Raw genomic sequence first — 25,054 nt, forward strand, 5'->3', positions numbered from 1 at the left:
ATCTCTCCATAAAACTGGAAGGGTGGGGGGGGGAGGGAAACATCAGAGAGATTAATGCCTCGAAAACAGAATGAAAAGGGGGCAGAGTTGAAGGAGGGAAGAGGAGTGAAACTGCAGGTGAACCGGCTCATACTGACCCCTAGAGGCCACTGTACAGGTTTGGCTTTTACTCTGAGTGAGGTAGGGTGGGGTGGGGGGGGGGGGGACACCACGGAAGTAAAGGAGGGACATGGTCCCACCTGTGTTTAAAAAAAAAAAAAAACACAAAATTGCAAGAGTTAATGTGTAAGTCCAATTTCCACAGTAGGCAACTCCTTGTTAATATTTAAACAAGGAAGGATGGGGCTACTTTCGCAGACAGATCAGTGGGACCACTAATAGGAGGGTTGGGTCATGGGAAGCCTGAGAGGTTCAAGCTCAAAGTAATTTCCTTTCTTGTTTTGAACAATTAAATCCACTGAACCATTTTAACAGTGTATTATGTGAAAACTCCGGTAAGACTGTCAAACTAACAAACTATTCAACCCCATGTACCTCCCATGTAGCCCTACCACCAGAATGAAGAAACAAAAGTTAATGAAATACCCAAGACTTCATAAAAATTAATTCTGTTAATAAAGAAAGGTGGGTTCAAACCATAAGAAAATGAGTCTTTGAACAGAAAAGGAAATATACGTGATGAACACACTAAAGCAGTGTAATTGAAGACAAACCAAAAACATATAAAACAATTCTGAAGGTATCATAAAGTAGCAGAATCCACCTGGGGCAGGGGGGGCACAGGAAAGCATTTATTTTAGTTTTAAAAGCTTTAACGGCAGAAAAATATTAGACAGAATTAAAGTTATTTAACTAGATTTTCATTTTTTCAAAACGGTCAACATGACCATTTATAATGTTTAAAGAAGATCCTTATCAGCATCTATTGGATACTTTGCAGCTAGGGCTGCTCAACTGTATATGTGTGGCTGGAAATAGAACTGATAATTTAGCTAATGAAGTTAGAAAAATACAGACAAGATACAACATGGTGGTTTCTCTAATAGATGGTCCTTTCCAGTCATTATTCCAAACCAGTCATTACAAAATAAAGTGACATGAGAAACCAACTTAAAGTCCCGTGGTAGAACTTTGTTGTTGGAGACCATAAGGAAATGTTCCCGATTCATCCTTTGAAAACCATTATGATTTGGAAGAGGCTATCTAAGAAAGATTCAATGGATAAAAAATATCCATTCTAGAAATAATGGATATGGAAGGATAGAGAACAAATAAGTTAAAATCCTATTGCTAATCTCGGGGACCAAAAGAGGGGGAGAGAGGAAAAAACATAAACTGACTCATTTAAGAAGGCAGCAAAATACAATGATTGTGAAACTATAACCACTTATTAACAAGGTACATAAACTTAAACAGGCTCATTGGAAAAAAAAAAAAAAACTAAATAAAAAACAGCAATAAATTCCTGACTTCTTTAGTTATTACGAGACAGAAGTTATCACTTAATTATACCAGTGAGACTGAGAAGTATTTCCAATATATAAAACCAATGTGCAACATTTTCCACCACATTCCAACTATATAACTGTGTCAGCGATTACACACACTGAGAGGATGCACAGAAGTGTCCCTTTTGAAAGCATACTTTGAAAATGAGTAAAATGATTTTACTGGAAAACCCTGAAAAAAGTAGATGTGCTTTTATGGTCCAACCAACACCATGCCAGATGGACCATGTTACGTATCCAAGCTCAATTCACTTACTCATTAAGTTTGGAAAACATCCTCAAGTAAATCTCCACAGGACTTTTGGGAGGTTACTCAGTTATTAACACTGATAAAAACCATCCTTGATATAATAGTTTTGCCTTCCAGTCTCAATTCATGACAAGTTTATACTTTGAATTAGTATCAAATGCAAAGTACAAAATCTGACACACTGAAGAGCAATGTGTTAAATAGGGAGGAGCTATTTGGCGAAGTACCCTGGGAATTTAGGTCAGTCTAATCCAAGGTTGCATCAATTACTGAGAAGTTAAGGGAAACGGAAAGAAAATCAATTAAACTTGCAGATTGTGCCATATTGGGAAAGTCTTGAATTACCAACACTGGAGGCATTTGGAATTAGACTGAATGAAATACCAGCAAACGTATTATTAACAACGGAGGCCTCTCATATTAGAGGGGAAGAAACATGACTTAATAGTAAAAACATTTTTCCAACTTCAATAGGCAATGTTTATTTGCAATCATTTGTCTTACGTTATCCAGTAGACTACCTTTACAAAGAGAAGAATTTAAAGGATTCTTTATTTGTTTGGAGGACTTAATGAACATGTATCAGAAGAAATACAGATCTATATTCCCTTCACAGATTTCATACAAAAAAAAATTTTTTTAACGACCATGTAAACCAAGACTAAGGTACATGAATATTTTAAAATAAATAAATAAATATAAATACTTTAAACACTGTACTTCTTCTCTCAGAATCACTTATATGCCTTGTTGAATTACCAAGATGATATGGAAAAAATCCTAAATTCATTATAGTCTGGTTTCTCCTAAAGTAAACGCTATAAACGGATGGAATTTTCAGGCCACTATTAAAATAGTGAAGATTCATTCAGAATAACTTGAAATTTTCCATTTCGTTCCAACCAAGACAGATATAAATGGAATATGCTTTATATGGTTTTATGTTAATTACAATAGTTAAATGCTTTTGGGCATCAATGTAGCTTATTAATTCATTTTTTAAAACATTACTTGGTACAACATAAGCAGTAAGAAGAATGCCAACAGGCTGTGGCAGAGGCTGTATGTCCAAACTCCCTTCAAGGAAGACATATGAAGAGAGCCCAACAGGAATCAAATGTGGAAACAAGACAGTTATGGCACAATCCTCTTGTCAGGCAGTATTCCATCTGGCCTTTCTGGGCAAAGACTTGCTTCTCCATGGAGCATTTATCAATCAGGGTCCCAGCAAAGCAGATGGTACACTGCATAATTGAAGAGGTTTTAATAAAGGGACTATTTACTAAGGTTTGGCAAGGTTAGAAAAACCAACAAGAGACAATGCAATACTCTCAGGCTTGTAACAATGGGGTGCTGTTTCCACCCCTGGGCCTGAAAAAGCAAAGGAAGGGAACAACTAGAAGAACCTGGAGAAACAGATGAAGAGAGTGGGCCACCTGGCAGGATCTGTGGCCGCAGTTGAGGGAAGCACAAAACCAGCATAAGCAGAAAAGAAGAGAGTGAGGAAGCGTTAACAAATACTCCCATCTCACACTCTAGTCAAGCCTCCAACCTCCAGCTGGAAAAATCCAATTAGATACCAAATAGTAAGGGACCTACTGATGCAATACATACACAGGTCAGCCTCTCTGGGCACACGTCAAGGTACAGAATGGGTCTGTAAGGGTAAACAGAAGTTATCCACTCGTGCAGTACCCCAAGACAAACATAGAGCAAGCTACAAATAATATACCAGGAACATCAAATAGCACATTTTGGCTGGAGCAGAAGGTGTATATATGGAACCAATGGAAGAAAAAGTGAAAATGACAGGGTAGAATAAAAGATAATTAAGATCACACTAAGAAGTCACAGTTTGAAGGTACACATGCAGGAAGGTAAAATAATCCCAGGATAATGGCAGCAGTGTATACAGTCAGATTGGAAGAAGAGTCACTTTTAGCAGTTAGAGGATTCCAGCAGCCTCGGTATTAAGGAAGTAGTAAGAAACAGTAACAAAACTTGATCCCGTAGTATGTCCTGGGTATCTGAAAAATCATACCCATTTAAACCTCTCTATTTTGAACTAAGAAACCTGGGCCTCAGAAAACTAACCTGCTGAGAGGCACCTGGGTGGCTCAGTCGGTTGACCCTCTGACTTCGGCTCAGGTCATGATCTCGCGGTTCATGAGTCCCAGCCCCACATCGGGCTCTCTGCTGTCAGCCTGTCAGCACAGAGCCCGCTTCAGATCCTCTGTCTCCCTCTGTCTGCCAATCCCCCACCTGCGTTCTCCCAAAAATAAATATTTTTGAAAAATGAAAGTAACCTGCTGAAAGTCAACCCAGAACTAATTAGCTATTACAAATGCCCACCAACTTGTGCTTTCTAAATGAAATATTGGCAACAGAAAGTGAAAAACAGAAGTTCATTGACAGGTCCAGAGCTCCATCAACCAGGAGATCTCAGATGAGTCACCTGACCCCTTCCCTAGCTCACCTTCCTTATCTGCAACTAAGAGCACCTACCAAAATTATTTCTTCCATCTCTAAAGTTTTCCTGTTGCAATACTAATACTTAATTCATCAGCCTTGCCACCCTCAAGTCAATCTGCCAATGAACATCCCCATCAACTTCATCTTCAACTCATCCCTGGCTGTGAACTCTCAAATTAAATCCGATTTCAGTCTCCCCAACAAATGCACTCAAGCAAAAACTCTTCAGTGAGAGGCCATCTCCAGTCAACTCAACCTACAGGTGATAGGCCTTCTGTGATACTGTGATATAACAGAAAGTATATATTTGCTTTCATCCTCATTTCCTAGTACAGAGCCCCTACAACTCTTATAATTCCCTGAGTGATAAGAGTGAGAGGAGCATTTATGGTTATTCTTAATAAGCCCTTTTCAACCATATCTGGATTCATGCTAATGAGGTAACTCTTAAGAGGATGGGGGCTGGTTGTCAAAGGAACCAACAATGTAATTAAAAGGTTGGAACTTTCATCCCCAACCCCAAACTTGGGGCGTTCAAGCAGCACTGGCCAATGATTTCATCAATCATGCCTAGGTAATGTAGACTCCACAGAAACCCTCCACGTTGGTGAATGTACTGAGGTGCCGGGAGGGTGGCATACCCAGAGAGGGCATGGAAGCTCCACTTCCATTAGCACATAGCTTGCCCTGTGCATTTCTTCCATGTGGATGTTCCTGAGTTGTATCCTTTACAATAAACCAGTAATAATAAGTAAAAGGTTTTCCTGAATTCTATAAGCCACTCTAGCAAGTCATCAAACCTAAGTAGGGGGTCATGGGAACCAAATCTACAGTTGGTCAGAAGTATAGGTGACAATTCTTACAATGGATATCTAGAGTGGTGGGTAGTCTAATGAAACTGAGCCCTTAACCTATGAGGTCTACACTAACTCCAGACAGTTCATGTCAAAATTGCTCAGTACAGCCCTTTTGATTCCCTGAGCAACACCAGGGTGGTTGGGAAAAACAAGTACATTATGAAAGGGGGCAAAAAGGGAGGCAAGAAGAAAGTGGCTAATACATTTTCTAAGAAAGATTGGTAGGATGTAAAAGCACCAACTATGTTCAATAGAAGAAATATTGGAGGGGGCACCTGGGTGGCTCAGTCAGTTAAGCATCCACTTTGGCTCAGGTCATGATCTCACAGTTCATGGATCTGAGCTCTGCTTCAGGCTCTGTGCTGACAGCTTGGAGCCTGGAGCCTGCTTAGGATTCTCTCTCTCCCTCTCTCTCTGCCCCTCCCCTGCTTGCGCTCTGTCTCTCTCTCTCTCTCTCTCTCTCTCTCAAAAATGAACGAACATTAAAAAAAAAATTTTTTTTTTAAATATTGGAAAAAACACTAATCACAAGAACTCAAGGAATCGAAATTGCATCTGATGGCCTCCAAGACAGTGTTTGAGAAGTGAGCCTTGCTGATCTGCAGAACAATGAAGTTACATTTAGAAAATTCAAGCTAATTATTGAGGATGTTCAGCACAAAAACTTCCTGTCTAAGTTCCATGGCATGGATCTTACCACTGACAAATGGTGCTCCATGGTCAAAAATGGCAGACCATGACTGAAGCTCACATTGATGCCATGACTAGGAATGGTCATTTGCTTCATCTATTTTGTGTTGATTTTACTTAAAAATGCAACAATCATATTCAGAAGACCTCTTATGCTAAGCACCAATAGGTCTGCCAAATTCCAAAAAAGATGGTGGAAGTCATGACCCAAGAGGTACAGACAAATGACTTGAAAAGAGTGGTCGAGAAATAGACTCCAAATGGCATCAGAAAAGGCTTGTCAGTCTATTTACCCACTCCATGATGTCTCTGTCAGAAAAGTAAAAATGCTGAAAAAGCATTGGGAAGTACGAACTGGTAAAACTGATTAAGCTTCATGGTGAAGGTTCTGGAAAAGCTCCTGGGTATGACACCAGTGCTAAAGTTGAACAAGCTGATGGAATGTGAGCCTCTGGTCCAAGAATCTTGTTTAAAACTCTGACATTTAATGGTGACAAATAAAAAAAAAAAAAAATGATTTGTGATATTTAAATAACAAAAATTGTTTTGTATAGAAAACCTACATATTCAGTGTCCCAAGTATTGTCATTATAGAAAAACGTACTTTATCTTTACCTTCTATGATTTCCTATAAGAAATTATACCCCTGCAAGCCATTTGACCACATTCAGAGCACAATATTACTGGGTTTTTTTTATTAGACTTTATTTTTCAGATCAGTTTTAGGTTCCCAGCAAAATCGAGCAGAACAGAGTTCCTATAGACCACCCCACCACCAAGCTGTCCCCAATTATCAACATCCTCCACCAGAATGGTACATTTGTTACATCAATGAACCTATGATGACACATCATTATAACTCAAAGACCATATTACAGTTCACTCATGGTACTAAACATTCTATGGGTTTGGAAAAATGTGTAACACCATGTATCCACCACTATAGTATCATACAGAATAGTATCACTGCCCTAAAACATTCCTTTGTAGCCTGCCTATTCATTTCTCTCCCCTCTTCCCCAACACTGGCAACACTGATCTTTTTACTATCTCTTTGTTTTTTCCTTTTGCAGAAGCCACAGGGTTGGAATCATCCAATGTGTAGCCATTTCTGATTGGCTTCTTTCACTCAGTAATGAGATTGAAGTTTCCTCTATACCATTTCATAACTTGATTGCTCATTTCTTTTCAGCACTGGTTACCATCCCATTGCCTCTATGTACCACAGTTCATCCTTGCACGGAAGGACATCTTGCTTGCTTGCACTTTCGGCAATTATGGTTAATAAAGCAGCTATAAACATCTGCTTTTTTGCAGATGTTTTTGTGCAGACACAAACTTTCAAGTCCTCTGGGTATATGCCAAAGAGCATGGTTGCTGCCTCATATGCTAAAAGTACGTTAGTCTTGTAAGAAACTGCCAAACTGGTTTCCCAAATGGCTGCACCATTGCACACTCCTACCGGCAATGAAGGAGAGTTCCTGTTATTCCGCACTCTCACCAGCATTTGGGGTTGTCAGTGGTCCAGATTTTAGCCATACAAGTAAATGTGCTGTGGTATCTCCTTCTTTCACTCGAATTTCCTTAATGACACATGAGGTGGATCATCTTTCATGTGCTTATTTTCCATCCATGTATCTTCTCTGGTGAAGTGTCTGATGAGGTATTTAGTCCGTTTTTTTAACTGGGTACTTTATTTTCTTACTTTTGAGCTTTAAAAGTTCTTTATGTATTTTAGATAATATTCCTTCATCAGATTTATCTTTTGCAAACATTTTCTCCCAGTATCTGACTTGTCTTCTTACTCTCTTGACAGTCTTCTCTTGCAGAGGAGAAATTCTTAATTTTAATGGAGTCCAGCTTGTCAGTTTTTTCTTTCACAGATCAAGCCTTTGGTGTTGCATCTACAAAAGCCATCCACACCCCAGAGGTCACGTACATTTTCTTCTGTGCTATCTTTATCGCCATTAATTAAAATACATGCGTGTGTGTGTGTGTGTGTGTATATATATATACATATATATACGTATACATACATGTCATACATACATATGTATACGTATATATATATATGTATACATATGTATGCGTACGTATATGGAGTAGCCAGCATGCAGCTGGTACTTAAGACAGAGGAGGAGTAAGGCGATTAAACCCTCAAGCATCCTGAAGCACTGCTTTCAGAAGCTCAATCAAAGAACCGCTAACACAGGGAGTCTCCAGCGGGAGAGGTCAGGGAAGTCAGGGTACAGTCACGTGGAGGCAGGATCACACTTAGGAGCACAGGCAAGGGAGGAGGCCAGCCTGGATACAAAGCCCAACTCTGCGCTCACCAGCCGTGTGCCTCTGGATCTTAACTTCCTCAACCAAGAAATGGGGAGAATATTTAGAGCCACTTCACCTCACAGGGCTGTTGTGAAGATGAAAGGAGTAGTCATATGACGCGCTTAGCGCCTGTCCCACGGAGCCCGTCCCTCCCAGCCTGTCCCCCTGAGCCTGCACAATACACACCAGCACTTCTGTTTCTGCATTCTTCAAAACGGGACGTGGGCACGCGGTCTGCTTTTTAATCATGATGTTTCATTTTATTTTGAAATTTCAAAGAAGATTCAGGGAGACTCTGATTCTCCTATTCTCTGGTTATCTAATAAATCGATGAGTCAAAATAAATGAGGAACAGCATGTGGAAGGTAGCAGACACAAGCCAGCTGGAAAACTATGGGGTTAAAATCTCAACTTGGTGAAAGCAGTGTTTTCTTTTTTTAAACACACAATCCCCACTTGTAATAAAACAATTAAAATTTTAAGTGAAAAGCTCAATTCATTTAATATTTCAATATTATATTATTGGTTTTTATTTGTACTAATCTAAAAGGGGAAAATAGACTATGAGTATTTAAAAATTAAACCATAAAGTGAGGATAATTTATTTCTCAGTGACTTCAAAAGGAATCTGGTTCAAAGAACAGTGACTAACAAAATAAAGCATGATTCTATTTTCCAGTGTAACTACAAAAATTATACACAAGAGAGTATCAAAATTGAATACTACTTTTAAAAGTACTTTCTTTTTTTAAGTTTTTTAAATTTATTTTGACAGAGACAGAGACCACACGAGTGAGGGAGGGACAGAGAGAGAGAGGGAGAAGGAGCAGGCTCTAAACCACCAGCACAGAGCCTGATGTGGAGCTCGAACCCACGAAGCTGTAAAATCATGACCTGAACAGAAACCAAGAGCTGGACGCTGAACCAACCAGGCCACCCAGGGCCCTTAAAAGTCCTTTTTTTTTTCTTTTTTTAATGTTTGTTTATTTTTGAGAGAGGGAGAGACAGAGCATGACTTGGGGAGGTGCAGAGACAGGGAGACAGAGAATCTAAAGCCAGCTCCAGGCTCTGAGCTGTCAGCACAGAGCCCGACCCGGGGCTCGAACCCACCAACTGTGAGATCATGACCTGAGCCAAAGTCAGACGTTCAACCGACTGAGCCATCCAGGTACCCCAAAAGTACTTTTAAAAATCATTAACTACAACCAATTAGGTGATATAAAAACCTGCAAATAACATCAACTATATCTAAATAAAACGGCAAAAAAATACACATAAATCATTTCCTTATCTTAAAATTGGTTAAATTATCTCTTCCTGATCTGAAACTCAAAATCCATTTTGCAGAAAAATAAAAATGAGATTAAAAAACGATTATGACCTGACTCATTTACAAGCCAATCAGATATATGCCTCCTGCATTAGATTGGTCAATGGACAAAGTAGTCAAGGACAAAATGTTACAACGTTATATCTAAATAAATGTTAACTAAGTGATATTTTTATAATATAGTTCAAACAATACAGTAGCTTCCCTTTCTTACCAGCCAGAGGATATGGTCCAAGACCACCAGTGGATGCCTGACACTATATATCTATATATATCTATATAGAGATATATATCTCCATATATCCATATGTGTATGTGTGTGTGTGTGTGTGTGTGTGTGTGTGTGTGTGTGTGTGTATGGTACCAAACCCTAGATGTACTGTTTTTTCCTGCACATGCAGAGCTCTGATGAAGTTGAATTTATAAATTAGCCCCAGTAAGGGATTAACAACAATAACTAATAATAAAATAGAAAAATTACAACCACAGACTGTAATAAAAGTTATGTGGATGTGGTCTCTCTCTCTCTCAAAGTATCTTACTTTCAGGGCACCTGGGTGGCTCAGCTGGTTGAGCATCTGACTTCAGCTCAGGTCATGATCTCACAGTTCACAAGTTTGAGCCCCGCATCGGGCTCTGTGCTGACAGCTCAGAGCCTGGAGCCTGTTTCGGATTCTGTGTCTCCCTTTCTCTCTCTGTCCCTGCCCTACTCATGCTCTCTCTCTCTCTGTCTCTCAAAAACAAACAAACAAACAAACAAACAAAACATTTGAAAATTAAAAAAAAAAAAAAAATGTCTTCCTATCCCATATTCGCCCTTCTTCTTATGATGGTAAGATGAGCCGCGAGGTGAACGAGGCAGGCATGTGATGAGGGGTCAGGCTGCTACTGACCTTCTGATGGTAGTCAGGAGGAGGACCATCTGCTTCCGGACATGAGCTGACTGTGGCTAACCATATCCAGAAAGCAAAACTGCAGACAAAGGGGGACTACTGTATACATCTGCTTATCCCACTCGCAACAATTACCTTTAATGGTTTCCTCCACAACCTCTACCACTCGATCTATCTGTTGAACCTGAAAAGAAAACAAATGGTTAGATAAGCTATTTACATGAGACAAGAAACATTAATTAGTGTTGACCCTTCTGCTTGAGTCAATGAAACACATTTTTGTAAGCCCACGAACTCAGGTTTCCTTTAATTCATGCATTTGGAGATATTATAAAAAAAATTGTGTATTAATGTTTTATGTTACAGTGAAGTATGAAATTACCACTCTCCTGTCCTCCCATGATAATTGAAGAAGTAATAATACATTTAAATGAACCTCCTGGCGTGCTGTTAGCATAGCCTATCAACATCAACTCAACAGATCCAGGGACATAAACTGAAGTTTAATTAAAACATGTCTCTTCACACACACATTCTCTTCTTTTCATTCTTCAAAAAAAGAAATGGCACAAAATGACAACCTACGCAAAAGGACATGCTGGTAGTGAGATCTACCCCCTGTTCTATGCTTTATTACTCTAACACTGAAACACCTTTTAATGAATGTCTACCATGTGCTAGGCGCTGTGCTCGGGTCAAAGGAATACAAAGGCAAAGAGTGCATCTCAGAGAACCAAAGGGGACTCTAAGAGTGGCTAGGGTGTAGAAGGAAAATGGAAAAAAGCAAAGACTGTACTTACTGCAAGAAGCTAAGGGAAGGGAGAAAGTCAAAAAGGAAAAAATCATAAGTTGATATCACTTACACCTTGCACAATCCTCAAGCTACAACTTTATAACAGAATACATGCTCATTGAAAAAATTCAAACAAATCAGAAATGTAAAAAGGAAATAAAGTAACCTGTAACATCCTACACCCTCCATTTCTGCTCCTAAGACAATATCATTCATAATAGTTCAATAAGTAGATACCAAGACATTTGTCAGTACAGAATATTTACATATAGCTTTGTTTTGCACTTTTTTCCTTATAAATTTTGAGATAAATAGGTACACAGATAGATGAGAGTGAAAATAACAATCCTGCCTCTATACATCATCAATACATAAGGTCCACTTCATTTATGTTACTAGCTGCCTAGTATCTCATGTAGAGATCTATCATAATGCATTCATTCATTCCCCAACTGATGGACCCTTACGTTATTTCTTTCACTATTATACAAAGATGCTGCAATGAACTCAAATGAGATAAGAACCTTCTAAAAAGACTTTAATAAAAGTGCAATGGCAACCCTCTTTTGAATATTCCATTGGCCTCAGTGTCTTACAGGAAATAAGGAAAGACTTGCGAGAACACACCTGAACTTGATTCTGCTTCTGACCACTCAGCCCAGCACAGTGGTAGGAGTAGCAATAATTATTGAGAAATTGCCAAAGGCAAAGTAAATCTCTGTTGGATCTTTAGTCCCAAACAAACCTGCCTTGCTGGAACCACCAGGTTCTGGTTTTATGAAGAGAATTCATGTGGCTTCCTTACAGAATGTGATCAAAGTCAAAATATCAGAGTTCAAAGAAGAGGAAAGCAGCCAGTAGGGTCAAATGGTACGAAGATAGTGAGTTAACATAAAGACTGGAATGCGTATGCCTGATTTAACAATGAGGGAATCGATGAACTTAGGGGAAGCAGTGAGCTCAGCAGTAATGAATCATAACTAAAAAAACAGTGACAGCAAATAGAGACTACTCTACAGACAGATGGATAGAAAGAAGAGGAGACACGAGCTGGTCAAATTTCCCAGTGAATGTGGGTGAATGAACAAGGTATCAGATGAGGATACAAGAGAGAGAATAAAAGTAATGCAAGATGAGATGATCCAATGGTGGAATTAAAACACAGAAGCTTTCCTACGCAGGTGGAGACCTAATCGCTCAAAGGGACCACTGCACCCAGCTCGGAAGCACATGGACTGAGAAAGAGAGTCAGAATAATCTGTAGAAGAAGCAGTTAAAACATTAAAAAGTTGAGGGTAAGATAAAACTGTAATATTCTTAAAAGAAAACATAGCCGTAAACGTAGGTGAACCTTAGGTTGGACGCTGGTATCTTAGACGTTATACCAAAACCATGAATGACAAAAGAAAAAAGATAAAACGAAATTATAACCTCTTGGTACATTAAAGGACACCATCAAGAATGTAACAAGACAACACAGAAAATGGGAGAACATTTTTGCAAATCATAAACACGATAGGATTTAGATTTGTATCTAAAATATATAAGGAGCTCCTGCAACTCAACAACGAAAAAAACAAATACTTAAAGGAGTAAATTTAATGTTATATATACTTTATAATAATGAGATACTACTCCATACCCACTAGGACGGCCATAATCAAAAGGGCAGACAATAACAAGTGTAGGCGAAGATACAGAGAGATTGGAACGTTTCTACATTTCTACATTGCTAGTGGGAATGTGGTAAAAGGGTGCAGCCGTTTTGGAAAATAGGCAGAGCCTCAAATAGTTAAACAGAGTTGCAACAGGATTCCAGTCCTTAGTATACACCCAAGAGAAATGAAGATACATGCCTACACAAAAACTAGTACACAAATGTTTAAAGCAGCATTATTCCTAATAAGCAAAAGGTGGAACCAACTCAAGTTTCATCAGCTGACGAAGAAATCAACAAAAGGGTAAACATCCATACAATGAAATATCATTAAACCGTAAAGGGGAACATAATAGACAGTAGTCCCCACTTTACCAGGAGTTTCACCTTCCACGGTTTCATTTACCTGCAATCCAGAAGCAGATGACCTTCCCTCTGACATATCATCAGAAAGTCAGCAGCAGCCTAATCCTACGTCACGGTGCACATGTCATTCCCGTCACGTAGGCATGTTATCATCTCACATCATCACAATGAGAAGGATGAGTACAGTACATTAAGATAGTGTGAGAAAGAGATCACATTCACGCATGAGATTATGCAATACATTACATCACATTATGCTTTTATTATAGCATAGGACTATAACTGTTCTGTTTTAGCAATAGTAATTGTTGCTCATCTCTTACTGTCCCTAATTTATAAACTATGCTTTAGCATAAGTATGTATGTATAGGGGGAAAAAAAAACACTGTATATATAGGGCTCAGGGCAATCCACAGTTGCTGTATGCACTGGGGGTCTTGGAATACATCCCCCCCCACCATGGATAAAGAGAGGAATACTATATGCTACAACATTATGCCAATCCAAAGCCAGACCAAATTAGTCAAATACTGTACGACTCCATGTATATGAACTGGCCAGAATAGGACAATCTTCAGAGACAAAGTATATCACTGAATGCCTGTGAACGGCAGTAAAAGAAATGAGCGAAGCTGCCAGGGAGGGCTGGGTTTCTTTTTGGAGTGCTGAAAATATTCTAAAATTGACTCTGGTGGATTGTGGCATACTTCTGAATATATTAAAAATCATTAAATTATACATGCTTCATGACAGCACTGTATGCTGTGTCCATTATATCTCAAAAAGGCTGTTATTACAATAATAATAATAATAATAATAATAATAATAATACAGGCTGACAGCAGTCAAACGTTCTAATACCAAGGTCATGAACCTCAAGGAAAAACTGAGAATATATATTCCCAATTAAAGGAGGCTTAAAGAAACCTGAGAATTGAATGCAACTTCAAATATGGGGCTTTTTCTTTTCCTATCGAGGACATTACTGGGACAACCAGCAAGAGCTGAATACAGTCTTCACATAAGCCTACAGTGTACCAATGTTAATTTCCTGATTTTTATAATTATACTCTAAGTGTGTACGAAAATATTCTCATTTTTTAAATATACGGGTATTCAGAAGTAAAGAGGCATCACGTCTACATCTTACTCTCAAAGAATCAGAAAGAAATGTATATATACATTTTTTTTAAAAAAGATAATTATAAGCAAATTTATTAAAATATTAACATTTGCAGAATCTGGGTAAAGGGTATATGGTAATTCCTTTTGTTTGCAATTTTCCTGTCAGTGTGAAACTATGTCAAAATAAAAGTTTAAAATATATGTGTGTGCGTATGTATATGTTGAACAAATAAAGAGAATTTTTGTTTATGCTGATAGTCGCACAGAATTAATCGAATGTATGTACACAGCTGAAAATATATTATCTGATTTTTATGTTTTATTTTATACTGAGAGAGAGAGAGAGAGAGAATGAAAGCGCGCCGGGGTGGGGCAGAGAGATGGAGATGGAATGTGAAGCAGGCTCCAGGCTCTGAGCTGTCAGCACAGAGCAGGACGCAGGGCTCGAACTCACAAGGAGCCAGATGGTGAGCTGAGCCGAAGTGGGATGCTTAACCAACTGAACCACCCAGGCACCCCTATTGTCTCATCTTTTCAAAGAAGGACTTAATTCTATTTGCTTTATGGCAGAAAAATCAACGTTCCCTACACATAATTTAATCACTAGGTGCGTGGAGGGCCTCTAGAACTTGAAAAAGCGTCTATCAAACATTAAGAAAATAAAAACAGCACTTGATTACAAACACGCAGGGAGAAAGTTCAGTGAGCGATTTAAAGAAAATATTGTGTTGCTTCCATTTCTAGTGAGGTGGATACTGGAGGAAGTGGTGGGACAAAAAGAAAGAAGGGGAAGCAGAGAAGGAAGGGAGAGAAGAGACGGGGGTTGGGGGGAAGCAGTTAAATGGGAGAGGGGAGTTAGAAGGCCAAAAAAAAAAACAAAACAAAACAAAAACCACCAACACGTGGGAGGCAGGGAGAGAAGAAAAAACAATTACGAGAGAACAAACTCAAGATCCACGTAGGGTAATGAAGAATATATTGAATTCATTCTGGAGAGAAAAGGAAAGCTGTTCTTAATTAATACTATAAATTGTAGCCCTGAATACACAAGAGCTTAGTTTCTGGCATATAATTCAAATAAAATAAATAAAACAGTATCTCGTGTCCTTCAGGCACTTAGTTATAAATATACAGGGAAAAAAAAGGCATGCGATATGTTCTATTACTGACTCCATATGTTGTCGACAATGAAGAAAGGAGTTAGTGAACAAACAATTCATAAATAACATTAACGAGTCACTCTGCTGCAGAACTTTTAAAAGAAATCCATCAAAATATTTTATTCAGCTATTACGAACTACTCCAAATTTATAACTAAACACACACGGAAGAAACAAACTTACACAAAGTCACCTAAAGCAATCAAAGTGCTCTTCGTTTAGAGCGGTGCCGTCTGACAGACCTCTCTACACCGACAGAAGCGTTTCTATGTTGTGCCACCCAACGTGGCAGCCAACGGCCCCCTGTAGTCACTGCGTACTTGAAGTGTGGCTACTGTGACCGACCAGCTTTCAACGTGAATTGACTCCAACGGTCAGATGCAGCTATTGGCAGGTCACGCCAGAAAGCGCAGGTTTAGAGTGTGGCTCGGCCAGCCACCCAACCTGTGGCAATTCGAGACACACCTCAGACCCAGTTCTGCCAACCAGGCTTTAAAAAAGTCCCGTCAGGGAGCAGGCTGATACCGTCTGGAGGTCAGCGGCTCTTGCCCTAGCAGCTTTTGCCCGAACAACGAGCCACAAGGTACGTTAATGACTAGTAACGGCACAGTGACAGCTAACATTTCTTGAGCAATTACCACGTCCCAGGCTCTGCGCTAACACGTCACATGCTCTAGCACATTTAATCCTCAGACATTCCTAGGCAGGAGGTACTACTGTTATTTCGGAGGCTAAAGGAGCCAAGGCACAAGGGTACCCGGCAAAAGTCTGGCCAGGTGTTTTTGGCAGATCTCATCCGGGAGTGGCACACGGGACGTGGGTGGTACGTTTCATGACTGTTCCTTTTCCTATACACGTGGAGGCCATCACTAAAGGATCACAGAATGCCACCTGACTGAACTTGGACTTTCAAGAGACCCCGGTAACAACTATTCCCCCAACCTCTGCCCACAAATCACCACTGGCATGCATGCACTCACTTCACAAGTATCTATTAAGTACCAGCTAAACACAAAGCACTGTCTAGCAACTGGGGACACGATGGTGGAAAATACTAAGTCCCTGCTTCGTGGGCCTTACATTCTAATGGGGAGGGGGAGGGGGGCAAAACACGTTCAACAACTGAAAATGTTCATTTCTTGTCATGACAGATACCACGAAGAAAATAAAATATGGAAGTGGCAGGAGGTAGAAAGGGCAATTCTGCCACGGTGGTCCAGTAAACATCTCAACAGGCAGCACTAATCCTGGGACCTGAACCATATGACAGGAGCATCAACGTGAACCTCCAGGGCAGAGACAGAAATGGCGGTGAGTGAGGGGCAGAGCGACAGGGGAGGCGGTCAGATAGTTGGGTGGGGGAGGCCTGGTGAAACGCTGTACCAAATGCTATGCTGTTCAGATCCCACTCTGCTTGCACAAGGACGGCACTGTGGGGTCAAGAGAACCCCTTCAACAGCAGCACTGAGGCTAATTCTATTGAAAATGTACCCATATTTCTCTATTACTTGGTGTGAGTGCTTTTATACTTGCACGGATCTGGCTGGGGCTTTACTATTTCTAGACTTCATCCTGAGGCACCTCAAATCCTTTCAGAAAAAAGGTGAATACATTATAGGTACATATTCACACAGATCCAAAGGAATTCTCTCATTGTCTCCTTTAATTGATTGTATGTAAATAAACTAGGACAACCTGTCCTGTCATTACCATTCTAATTAAAAATACCAATACCAGACCAAAACTTCAAAATCACCTATACACCCTATCAACCTTTAAAAAAAAAGAAAAAGGAAAAGGAAAAGGAAAAGGAAAAGGAAAAGGAAAAGAAAAAGAAAAAGAAAAAGAAAAAAAAAAGAACAAGGAAAAGGAAAAGGAAAAGAAAAAGAAAAAGAAAAAGAAAAAGAAAAAGAAAAAAAAAGAACAAGAAAAAGAAAAAGAAAAAGAAAAAAAGAAAAAAAGAAAAAGAAAAAAAGCCTTTCTTTCTCTGTTAAGAACTATACTATAAAAAACTTCTCACTTTTACCATAAGGGGAGTCTGATTCAATAATCAGCATCTGATAGGTTAAAGGTCAATATGGACTTCTCTCGGGGCGCCTGGGTGGCGCAGTCGGTTAAGCGTCCGACTTCAGCCAGGTCACGATCTCGCGGTCCGTGAGTTCGAGCCCCGCGTCAGGCTCTGGGCTGATGGCTCGGAGCCTGGAGCCTGTTTCCGATTCTGTGTCTCCCTCTCTCTCTGCCCCTCCCCCGTTCATGCTCTGTCTCTCTCTGTCCCAAAAATAAATAAAAAACGTTGAAAAAAAAAAAATTAAAAAAAAAAAATATGGACTTCTCTCTTGAAAAAAAAAAAACAAAAACAAAAACAAAAGGCATTTTTCTCCCAAAAGTTTTCTCCAAGTTGTGAAGGGAAAGTCCCTACCTCTATCCATGGTTTTGCAAGACAGCTCAATGTCCAAACCTCTGAAATGTGGGGAAGTCCATAGTAGTCACTAAACTAACCCTACTAGAAAGATCACTGAATTCACAAGCCTATGAACAAATTTGCTAATGAGATACAGCAAAGAATGCTGGATACTACGTGTGGTTTAACTTTTTCAACAAAACCTTCTCATTTTCCGGCATAGTTTCATCTTCTTTCATCTCTTCATTGAGAAAAATTTCTCCCCGATGGCAGAAATAGTCCTTTCATCAGAAGTTGATATGGCAGCACATTCCACACATCACTAAAAGCGTATTTTCCACCTGAATGGTACCAGTGAGTGACTAACACTCAGTAAGACATAAAAACTACTAACAGACAGATAAGGCCAGGCTAGATGGATGCCAAGCAAAATTAGTATCAGTACCAGAAACTTCTTCCTCTTAAATCCAATGAAAATACCCCTAAAGCTTTCTTTGGTGGAAAAAAACAACTCTTTCTGCAATTATGACAAAACCCAACATGCTAAAAACACAACTGTATAGAGACACGTTATTTTGGACAATACTACGAAGTAAAAAATTACTTTTAAAGTGACACTAAAGTTAAAAAGAGGGCAATAATAGAACCAAAACACAAGTACACATCAGAGATGTAAAACATCAGGTAATAAATAATGGTATATGTGTCATCGGCAGGATACTGGCCTCTTGAGATGTCTACCTCCTAAGCCCCAGAACCTATGAATGTTACCTTCCCTGGAAAAGAGACTTTGCAGATGTGATGAGATTAAGGATCTTGACATGGTGAGACTAACATGCATTACCTAATATGGGCCCAATCTCTTCACAGGAGTCCTTCAAAGGTGAGAGTCTTCCCCTTCTGGGATAGAGAGAAAGGCAATGATAAAAAGGTAAGGGAGAGAAGTCACTACTGGCTTGAACCACGGAAGAATGGGCCACCAGTCACAAGTCCTTGCAAAAGGCAAGGAAAAGGAGTCTCCTGCAGGGCCTCCAGAAAACAATGCAGCCGTATCAACACCCTGATTTTAGTCCAGTAAAATCCATGTCCAACTTCCAATCTCCAGGACTATAAAATAGTAAGTACACGTCGTGTTAAGCAGTTTTGTGGTCATTTGTCATGTGGCATACAAAACTAATGCACTAATTAAGAGGCCAATAAGAGAGCATAAAACGGGACGAGAAACATTTAAAGATAAATGCTGCAGGAAAAAGAGAACAATACAGAAAAAAATCGAGTTAAATGCATACCTTGTATTTAACGTTCACTAGATGCTATACTAATAAGCACTGAAAGTAATGTAAAATACCTAAAAATCTAAAATAATAATAAACAAAGTCCCTGGCCCTAAGGAGGGTCCATCAGAGTAAACTGCAAATAAACTAAAAAGCTGAATAAATCCTTTTCTTACTTTAAAAGAAGGGGTTTAAAAGAGACAGAAATACATACTTTATCAGACCTATTCTGAGATCCCGGGAATATACATTTTAAGTTTCAAACCTCCTTATCCACTCATCACTACTCCCACCCAAATTTTCAAGTTTCTACTATATCAAAACTTTTAAAGGCAATGAAAAGTGATAAAAAGACAAATCTTTCCCCCATGTTAAGAGATTTCCTACTGTTCAGTTGTAGAAGTCCTTTACATATTCTAGATACAAACTGTTCAGGAGAGCGTGTATTTGCAGATATTTTCTTCCAGTCTGTGGCCTGCCTTTTCATTTCCTTAACAACATCTTCTGAGAAGCAAGAGTACTTACTTTTGATAAAATCCAATTTATCAATTTCTTTTCTTTCAGTCCTAAGAAACAGTTGTGTCCATGTCTGTGTGTGCCCGTGTGTGCCTGTGTGTGTCCGTGTGTGTGCACATGTGAGTATGCGTGTGCCTACCCAGGCATCCTAAGAAATAGTTTCCTAACTCAAGGTCACCAAAAAAGAGGGGCAGGTGGTAAAAGGTTTCAACACTTTACCAAAGATACAGCGATGGCAAATAATCACATGAAAATATGCTGAACATCATCACTCAACAGAGAGAAGCAAATTAAAACCACAATTAGCTACCACAGCTCACCCAGTACAACTGCTAAGACTGTAAGCCGGCAATGCCAACTTTTGGTCAGGATGCGAAGCAAGTCAACTGCTGCTACAGAACGAAAGGGTACAGCAGTTTTGGAAGATACTCTGGTAGTTTCTGGAAAGGCTGAGCAGATGTTTACCATATGACTAGGCAATACCATTCTGGGTATTTACCCGAGAGGGTGCAAACAGTGCCACACGCAGATCCGTGCATGAATGCTCACAGAAGCTTTATTTAATAGCCCAGAACTGTAAACAACACAAATTGCCTCCACTGGTGAGCAGATGAACTGTGCATCCATAAAGTGAAAAAATCCTACGTAACAAACACTAACGGACTAGTAATAATCACAGCAACAGGGATGAATACCGAAGGCATTACACTAAGTGAAAAAAGCAAGAAACAAAGTAACATGTAATTCCATTTCTAGGACGTTCTGAAAATGGCAAAACTGTAAGACAAATCAGAACCACGGTTGCCAAGGACCGTGGGTATGTGTGTTAGGTTGCGGGGTCGGGGGTTGACTACAAGAGGACACAGGGAACTTTCTGGTGCAATGGAAATGTTGTTTCTTAACTGTGATCGTGCTTACACAACGGAGTACGTTTGTCACACTTCATCAAAGATAAATTTCACTATATGTTAATTATGCCTCAATGAATCTGTCTTAAAGCAAGAAAAAGGACCAGTATAAATAACATACAAGAAGATAATGAACAAATAGCCAGTACAGGGCATAGAGAAACAGCCACTCGATTATACCGCTTCGTCATAGTAAGTGTCACTTCTTCCAGGCTGTGCTACTGCTCAGTCTTTCCCCCCGGTCCTACCGGGTCTCACTTGAGCACTTCGTGCAATGCAAAGCCATTCTGTCCACCTTCACAGGGCCCTCTTTATTCCTCATCTGCATTCCTCCAAACTACCCTCTCTGAATTACACTTCCTGCTAGTCCCCTGCCTTCCAGGCACCCGTAAGCCCACATGCTCTTCTTTAGATGTGTTGTGGCTTCTGCTAAAAGCCTTTTCTCCTCTCTCCATCCAATCACTACTCTTGGCTTTGAGGCCCAAGTGTAGGACGACTCCATCCAACGTGTGTCCCCACAGGGGACTTTATCGCCTCTGCATATTCATCATGATTATTTGCGCCTCTCTTCAGATTTCACGGGTTTCAGGGGAAAGACATTTCATTCAGCTCTGTATCTCTAGCAAAGAGTTCTTGTTCCAGGCACAGCGCATGTTGCTCGATGTTGACTCTATTAGTTAAGTGAATTAAAAAAAAAAAAAAAGTTAAAGAAATAATAATAATAAAGCTAATACAGACAGAGCATTTACCAAGTGCCAGGCACCGTGCTCACCACATTACACGTATTAACAGGTTTAACCCTGACAAAACTCACAGTTAGGTTCTATTATTACCTCCCGTCTACAGGGGAGGAAACTGAGGCACAGAGAGGTGAAATCACTCGTACAAAGCCACATAGCTAATAAGTAAGTGGTGCATCAGGGATATGAATCTGTGCAATCTAGCTCCTGAATCCACACTCTTAACTACTAATATGTGCTACTTTCTTAAAATATGTGAACGACCCAAGAATATACACACATACAGGAAAAACTACAAGAGGCCACAAAAGAAATGAAAACAAAGGCACAAACACGAATGGCCTTTTAAATTTACATGTCATTCTGGTATGATCCTGCCTTTTCAATAATTAAAGTTAAAAAAAAAAGCAATATAACAAGATGAAATACATCTTTGAAGCAGAGACAAACCAGAAGGACACAATTTCTCACGCTTTGCCCTCGATATCAATGCCGCTATTACCGTGACACTTTGCTCCACTCCATGAATTCATCTACCTTTTGCAATAAGATATAGGACAGAAATATTCTCAGATAGAGTCTCTTTCAAATGCTGCTGTATTTATACACGTAATTTTCAAAATTAAAGTGTCCACATTGGAAATATTCATCGTGCTGTTTGACTTTTCAGTATTAGGGCAGGCTGACTGAAAAGATGTTTAAACCACTGCAAATCAACCTGGTTAATAGTCCCCGAGATAAGTGGACACCTGTGCTGAACAACATTTTTGTTCAGCTATCCAAAGAAAACTGTGCACCTGCCTGCGGGGCTCACAGCTGGCAAATCAGGAAGTTTTGTCATTTACAAATTTTCAACATCAAGTTATATATCCTGCTATGAACTGCATGTTTCCAAATGTGATAACCTAAAATGCACATTTTATTTAGGATTTCTAGAGATAGTATACAACTACAAAGATAAGCCTAATGAATCAACACCACGTTCAAATGCAGTCCTTGTTTATTAATTAGCACGGAAAATCAACACAAAATGTACAGTTCTGTAAACATGCTCCCTCCTAAAAATTTCAAAACCAACCCTCCTAATAAACGTCACACCTATAAATAATAACTGCAATAATGGAGAGATAACACTGCCTGAAGAAGAACTCAAGCAAATATTGTTTCATGTACCTATTCTTAACACAACTTCTAACTAACGGACACAGAGTATATTTCTCAAAGTACGCCTGAGCCTTACCAAGAGGTTCCCGACTAATCAATCTCCCTATGGTCTTAGGAACCCATCCCACCACATTCTCTTGGGGAAGAGACATTCTAGGCTCACACCAGTTATCCAAGAACTGAAACGTAGGCTCCAAGAGGGAAGTGATCTTTGATAATCGTACATGTGGCGGCATACCTGTTCCAGGTGCTGCCACATAATAGGCTCTCAGTAAGTACCTGCTGGAGAAAAATGATGGGGCGGCCCCTGCGATTTGAAAATCCTGGAATCCTGAAGTCTGCTCTTTTTTTTTTTTTTTTTTTTTTTTTTTACCAGATTTTAACAGAGCACAGTCTACTTTCTGCTTGACTAATCTAAAAGCAACTTTCCTGACAATACATGAGCTGAAGAGAAGGAAAGGAACATTCAGTAGGTATCACAAGAGGGGCACTGCATGAAAACTCATTCCAAGGTGGATGGGCTAACCATAACTATTCCCCCCCAGGGGACAGAAAATTTTTCACTGTCAGGTAAAATGTTATTAAAAAGATCCTGATTCCATACTGGTTACCTGTAAATACATATATTCTAGATATAAAATATACATTTCATTTAATCATGCTATGAAACAAGTTTTGGTTACAAAAAAAAAAGACTTTTTTATCTAAGACATGTATGTTTTCAAATCTGTTCTCTCTCCTCTCCCAATGTAAAAAAAAATTAGACATTTTTGTGCTCCAGAATGAGATCAGTTTAGAGGTTACTTCCACTGAAATCCATTCTTATGGACCCAGAGGTTGGTAGGTTTTGATATCTTCTGTTATCTTCTCTTCATTCACCACCACACAAATAATATTAACTACAACTAGATCGCTTCAGGAGACAGTAGGAGAGATGACAATAAAACACTCAGGGGTCAAACAACTGATAACTAAGTGCCCTCACTACATTGCTATCTCTGAGAATGAAAACAAATTAAATGCGCCATCTCTAAAGGGTGATACGGATGGAAATTCACACGTTACAACAGTAGTAATATCCTTTTTAAATATTACATATCTTCCTAACTGCTTACTCCATGAGTACTTGCAAACACGAGGATAACGTGCCCTTTTAATTCAGGTGTACAGTAAGTAGCTTGCTACCCACTGATCCCCACCTAAAGGCAGCTTTTTATTTCAATCACTTGGTCGAAAGAATCAACACGTCTTCCCTGTATTGCGTGGTGACACAGACAAATCCTAGCAGACGGCAAAGACACCTACTGCAGTTACAAGGCTTCTTTCTTCCCCTTCTATTAAAGCCCTTCCATCACAGATATTCTGTGAGGGGAATTTTGTTAAGAAATATCAGTTTTTGTTCGGTCTGTAAATCAACTGAGCAATACAATCCCAAACACCCTCAAAAACTAGTTTCCTATTGACTCAATGAACTTAAACATCTTCATATTTTTTTATACTTAGAATTTTTTTCTTAGTATAAATCAATTAATTCATTTCTTTATTTCAGTGAAACTCACTCTATCTCAGAAGGTTTCCATTTTTGTAGCAATTCTAACAATTATCTTCAGAAACAGGTCTTTTCAAACACCAGTTATAGATGATTTTGGTTTCCTACTCCAGATTTTTTAAAGTTTAGGTTCTATGGACAAGGTTTTTGTTTTTTTTTTAATTTTATTTTAATTTTGTTTTCAATATATGAAATTTAGTGTCAAATTGGTTTCCATACAACACCCAGTGCTCATCCCAAAAGGTGCCCTCCTCAATACCCATCACCCACCCTCCTCTCCCTCCCTCCCACCATCAACCCTCAGTTTATGGACAAGGTTTTTATATACAGTCAGTTATGATACATGTTATACACATGCTGCCATTTAACAACTGCTCTAAAAATGATGTTTACAAAGAGTAATCGAATCTCATAGTTTCATTGGAACAGTAACTACTGAAGACACAATTAACTTACAACTCAAACAGTGTCACTAATAGTGTGAATCCACTTTCGGAAACTTCTCACAATATACTGACTTGCAATTAAAATAAAAAGCCCTCTGTGGACATCGATATATGATGTATGCTTCTTAAAAATTAGAAAACCCTTATATCCAACAAGACTAGTTAAGTAAATGATGGCATATCCTTCAATAGAGTGCTAATGCAAGATTTAAAGTGGTTTAGTACATGTAATACCAAAGAGAGCACAAGATTTAAAATGGTTTAAAAGCTCATGGAGACATAAGGATAAAAATGGTTTGGAGATTACAGTAAGTCAAATGTGCACGAGTCTAAAGGTGGGGTGCCTGGCTGGCTCAGTCGGTAGAGCATGCAATTTTTGATCTCGGGGTCATGAGTTCAAGTCCCACGTTGGGCATAGAGCTTACATTAAAAAGAAACAGACGAGGGACACAATGAGGGGAAAAAAGTGAAGGGGATAAGCAAAGTTATACTTACTGTGTTTCAGGGATGGAATTATGAATATTCCTTGTATTCCCTTTTTAAAACATGTGACCTTATTTCTCCATTCTCATAAAGGAGCAAAATAAATAAGTCTTAAGAACTTCTGTGGTAATTAAACGCGATTAGGAA

General features: G+C 39.2%; 1 protein-coding gene and 1 pseudogene across 5 annotated transcripts in view; one reads left to right on the plus strand and one right to left on the minus strand.

The window, feature by feature from the left end:
• The window catches only part of LOC122238464, a 29,632-nt pseudogene extending 23,408 nt beyond the window's left edge, over positions 1–6,224 (plus strand).
• The window catches only part of CDKAL1 (CDK5 regulatory subunit associated protein 1 like 1), a 703,328-nt gene that overhangs the window by 502,959 nt on the left and 175,315 nt on the right, over positions 1–25,054 (minus strand). For all 5 annotated transcript variants that reach the window (XM_042985612.1, XM_015541091.2, XM_007074528.3 and 2 more), the window contains exon 7: positions 10,461–10,509. In XM_042985612.1, coding sequence (XP_042841546.1) covers positions 10,461–10,509 — 49 coding nt within the window. The remainder of the gene's footprint in view (positions 1–10,460; positions 10,510–25,054) is intronic.

Source organism: Panthera tigris, chromosome B2, assembly GCF_018350195.1.
Source record: "Panthera tigris isolate Pti1 chromosome B2, P.tigris_Pti1_mat1.1, whole genome shotgun sequence".
Taxonomy (NCBI): Eukaryota; Metazoa; Chordata; class Mammalia; order Carnivora; family Felidae; genus Panthera; species Panthera tigris.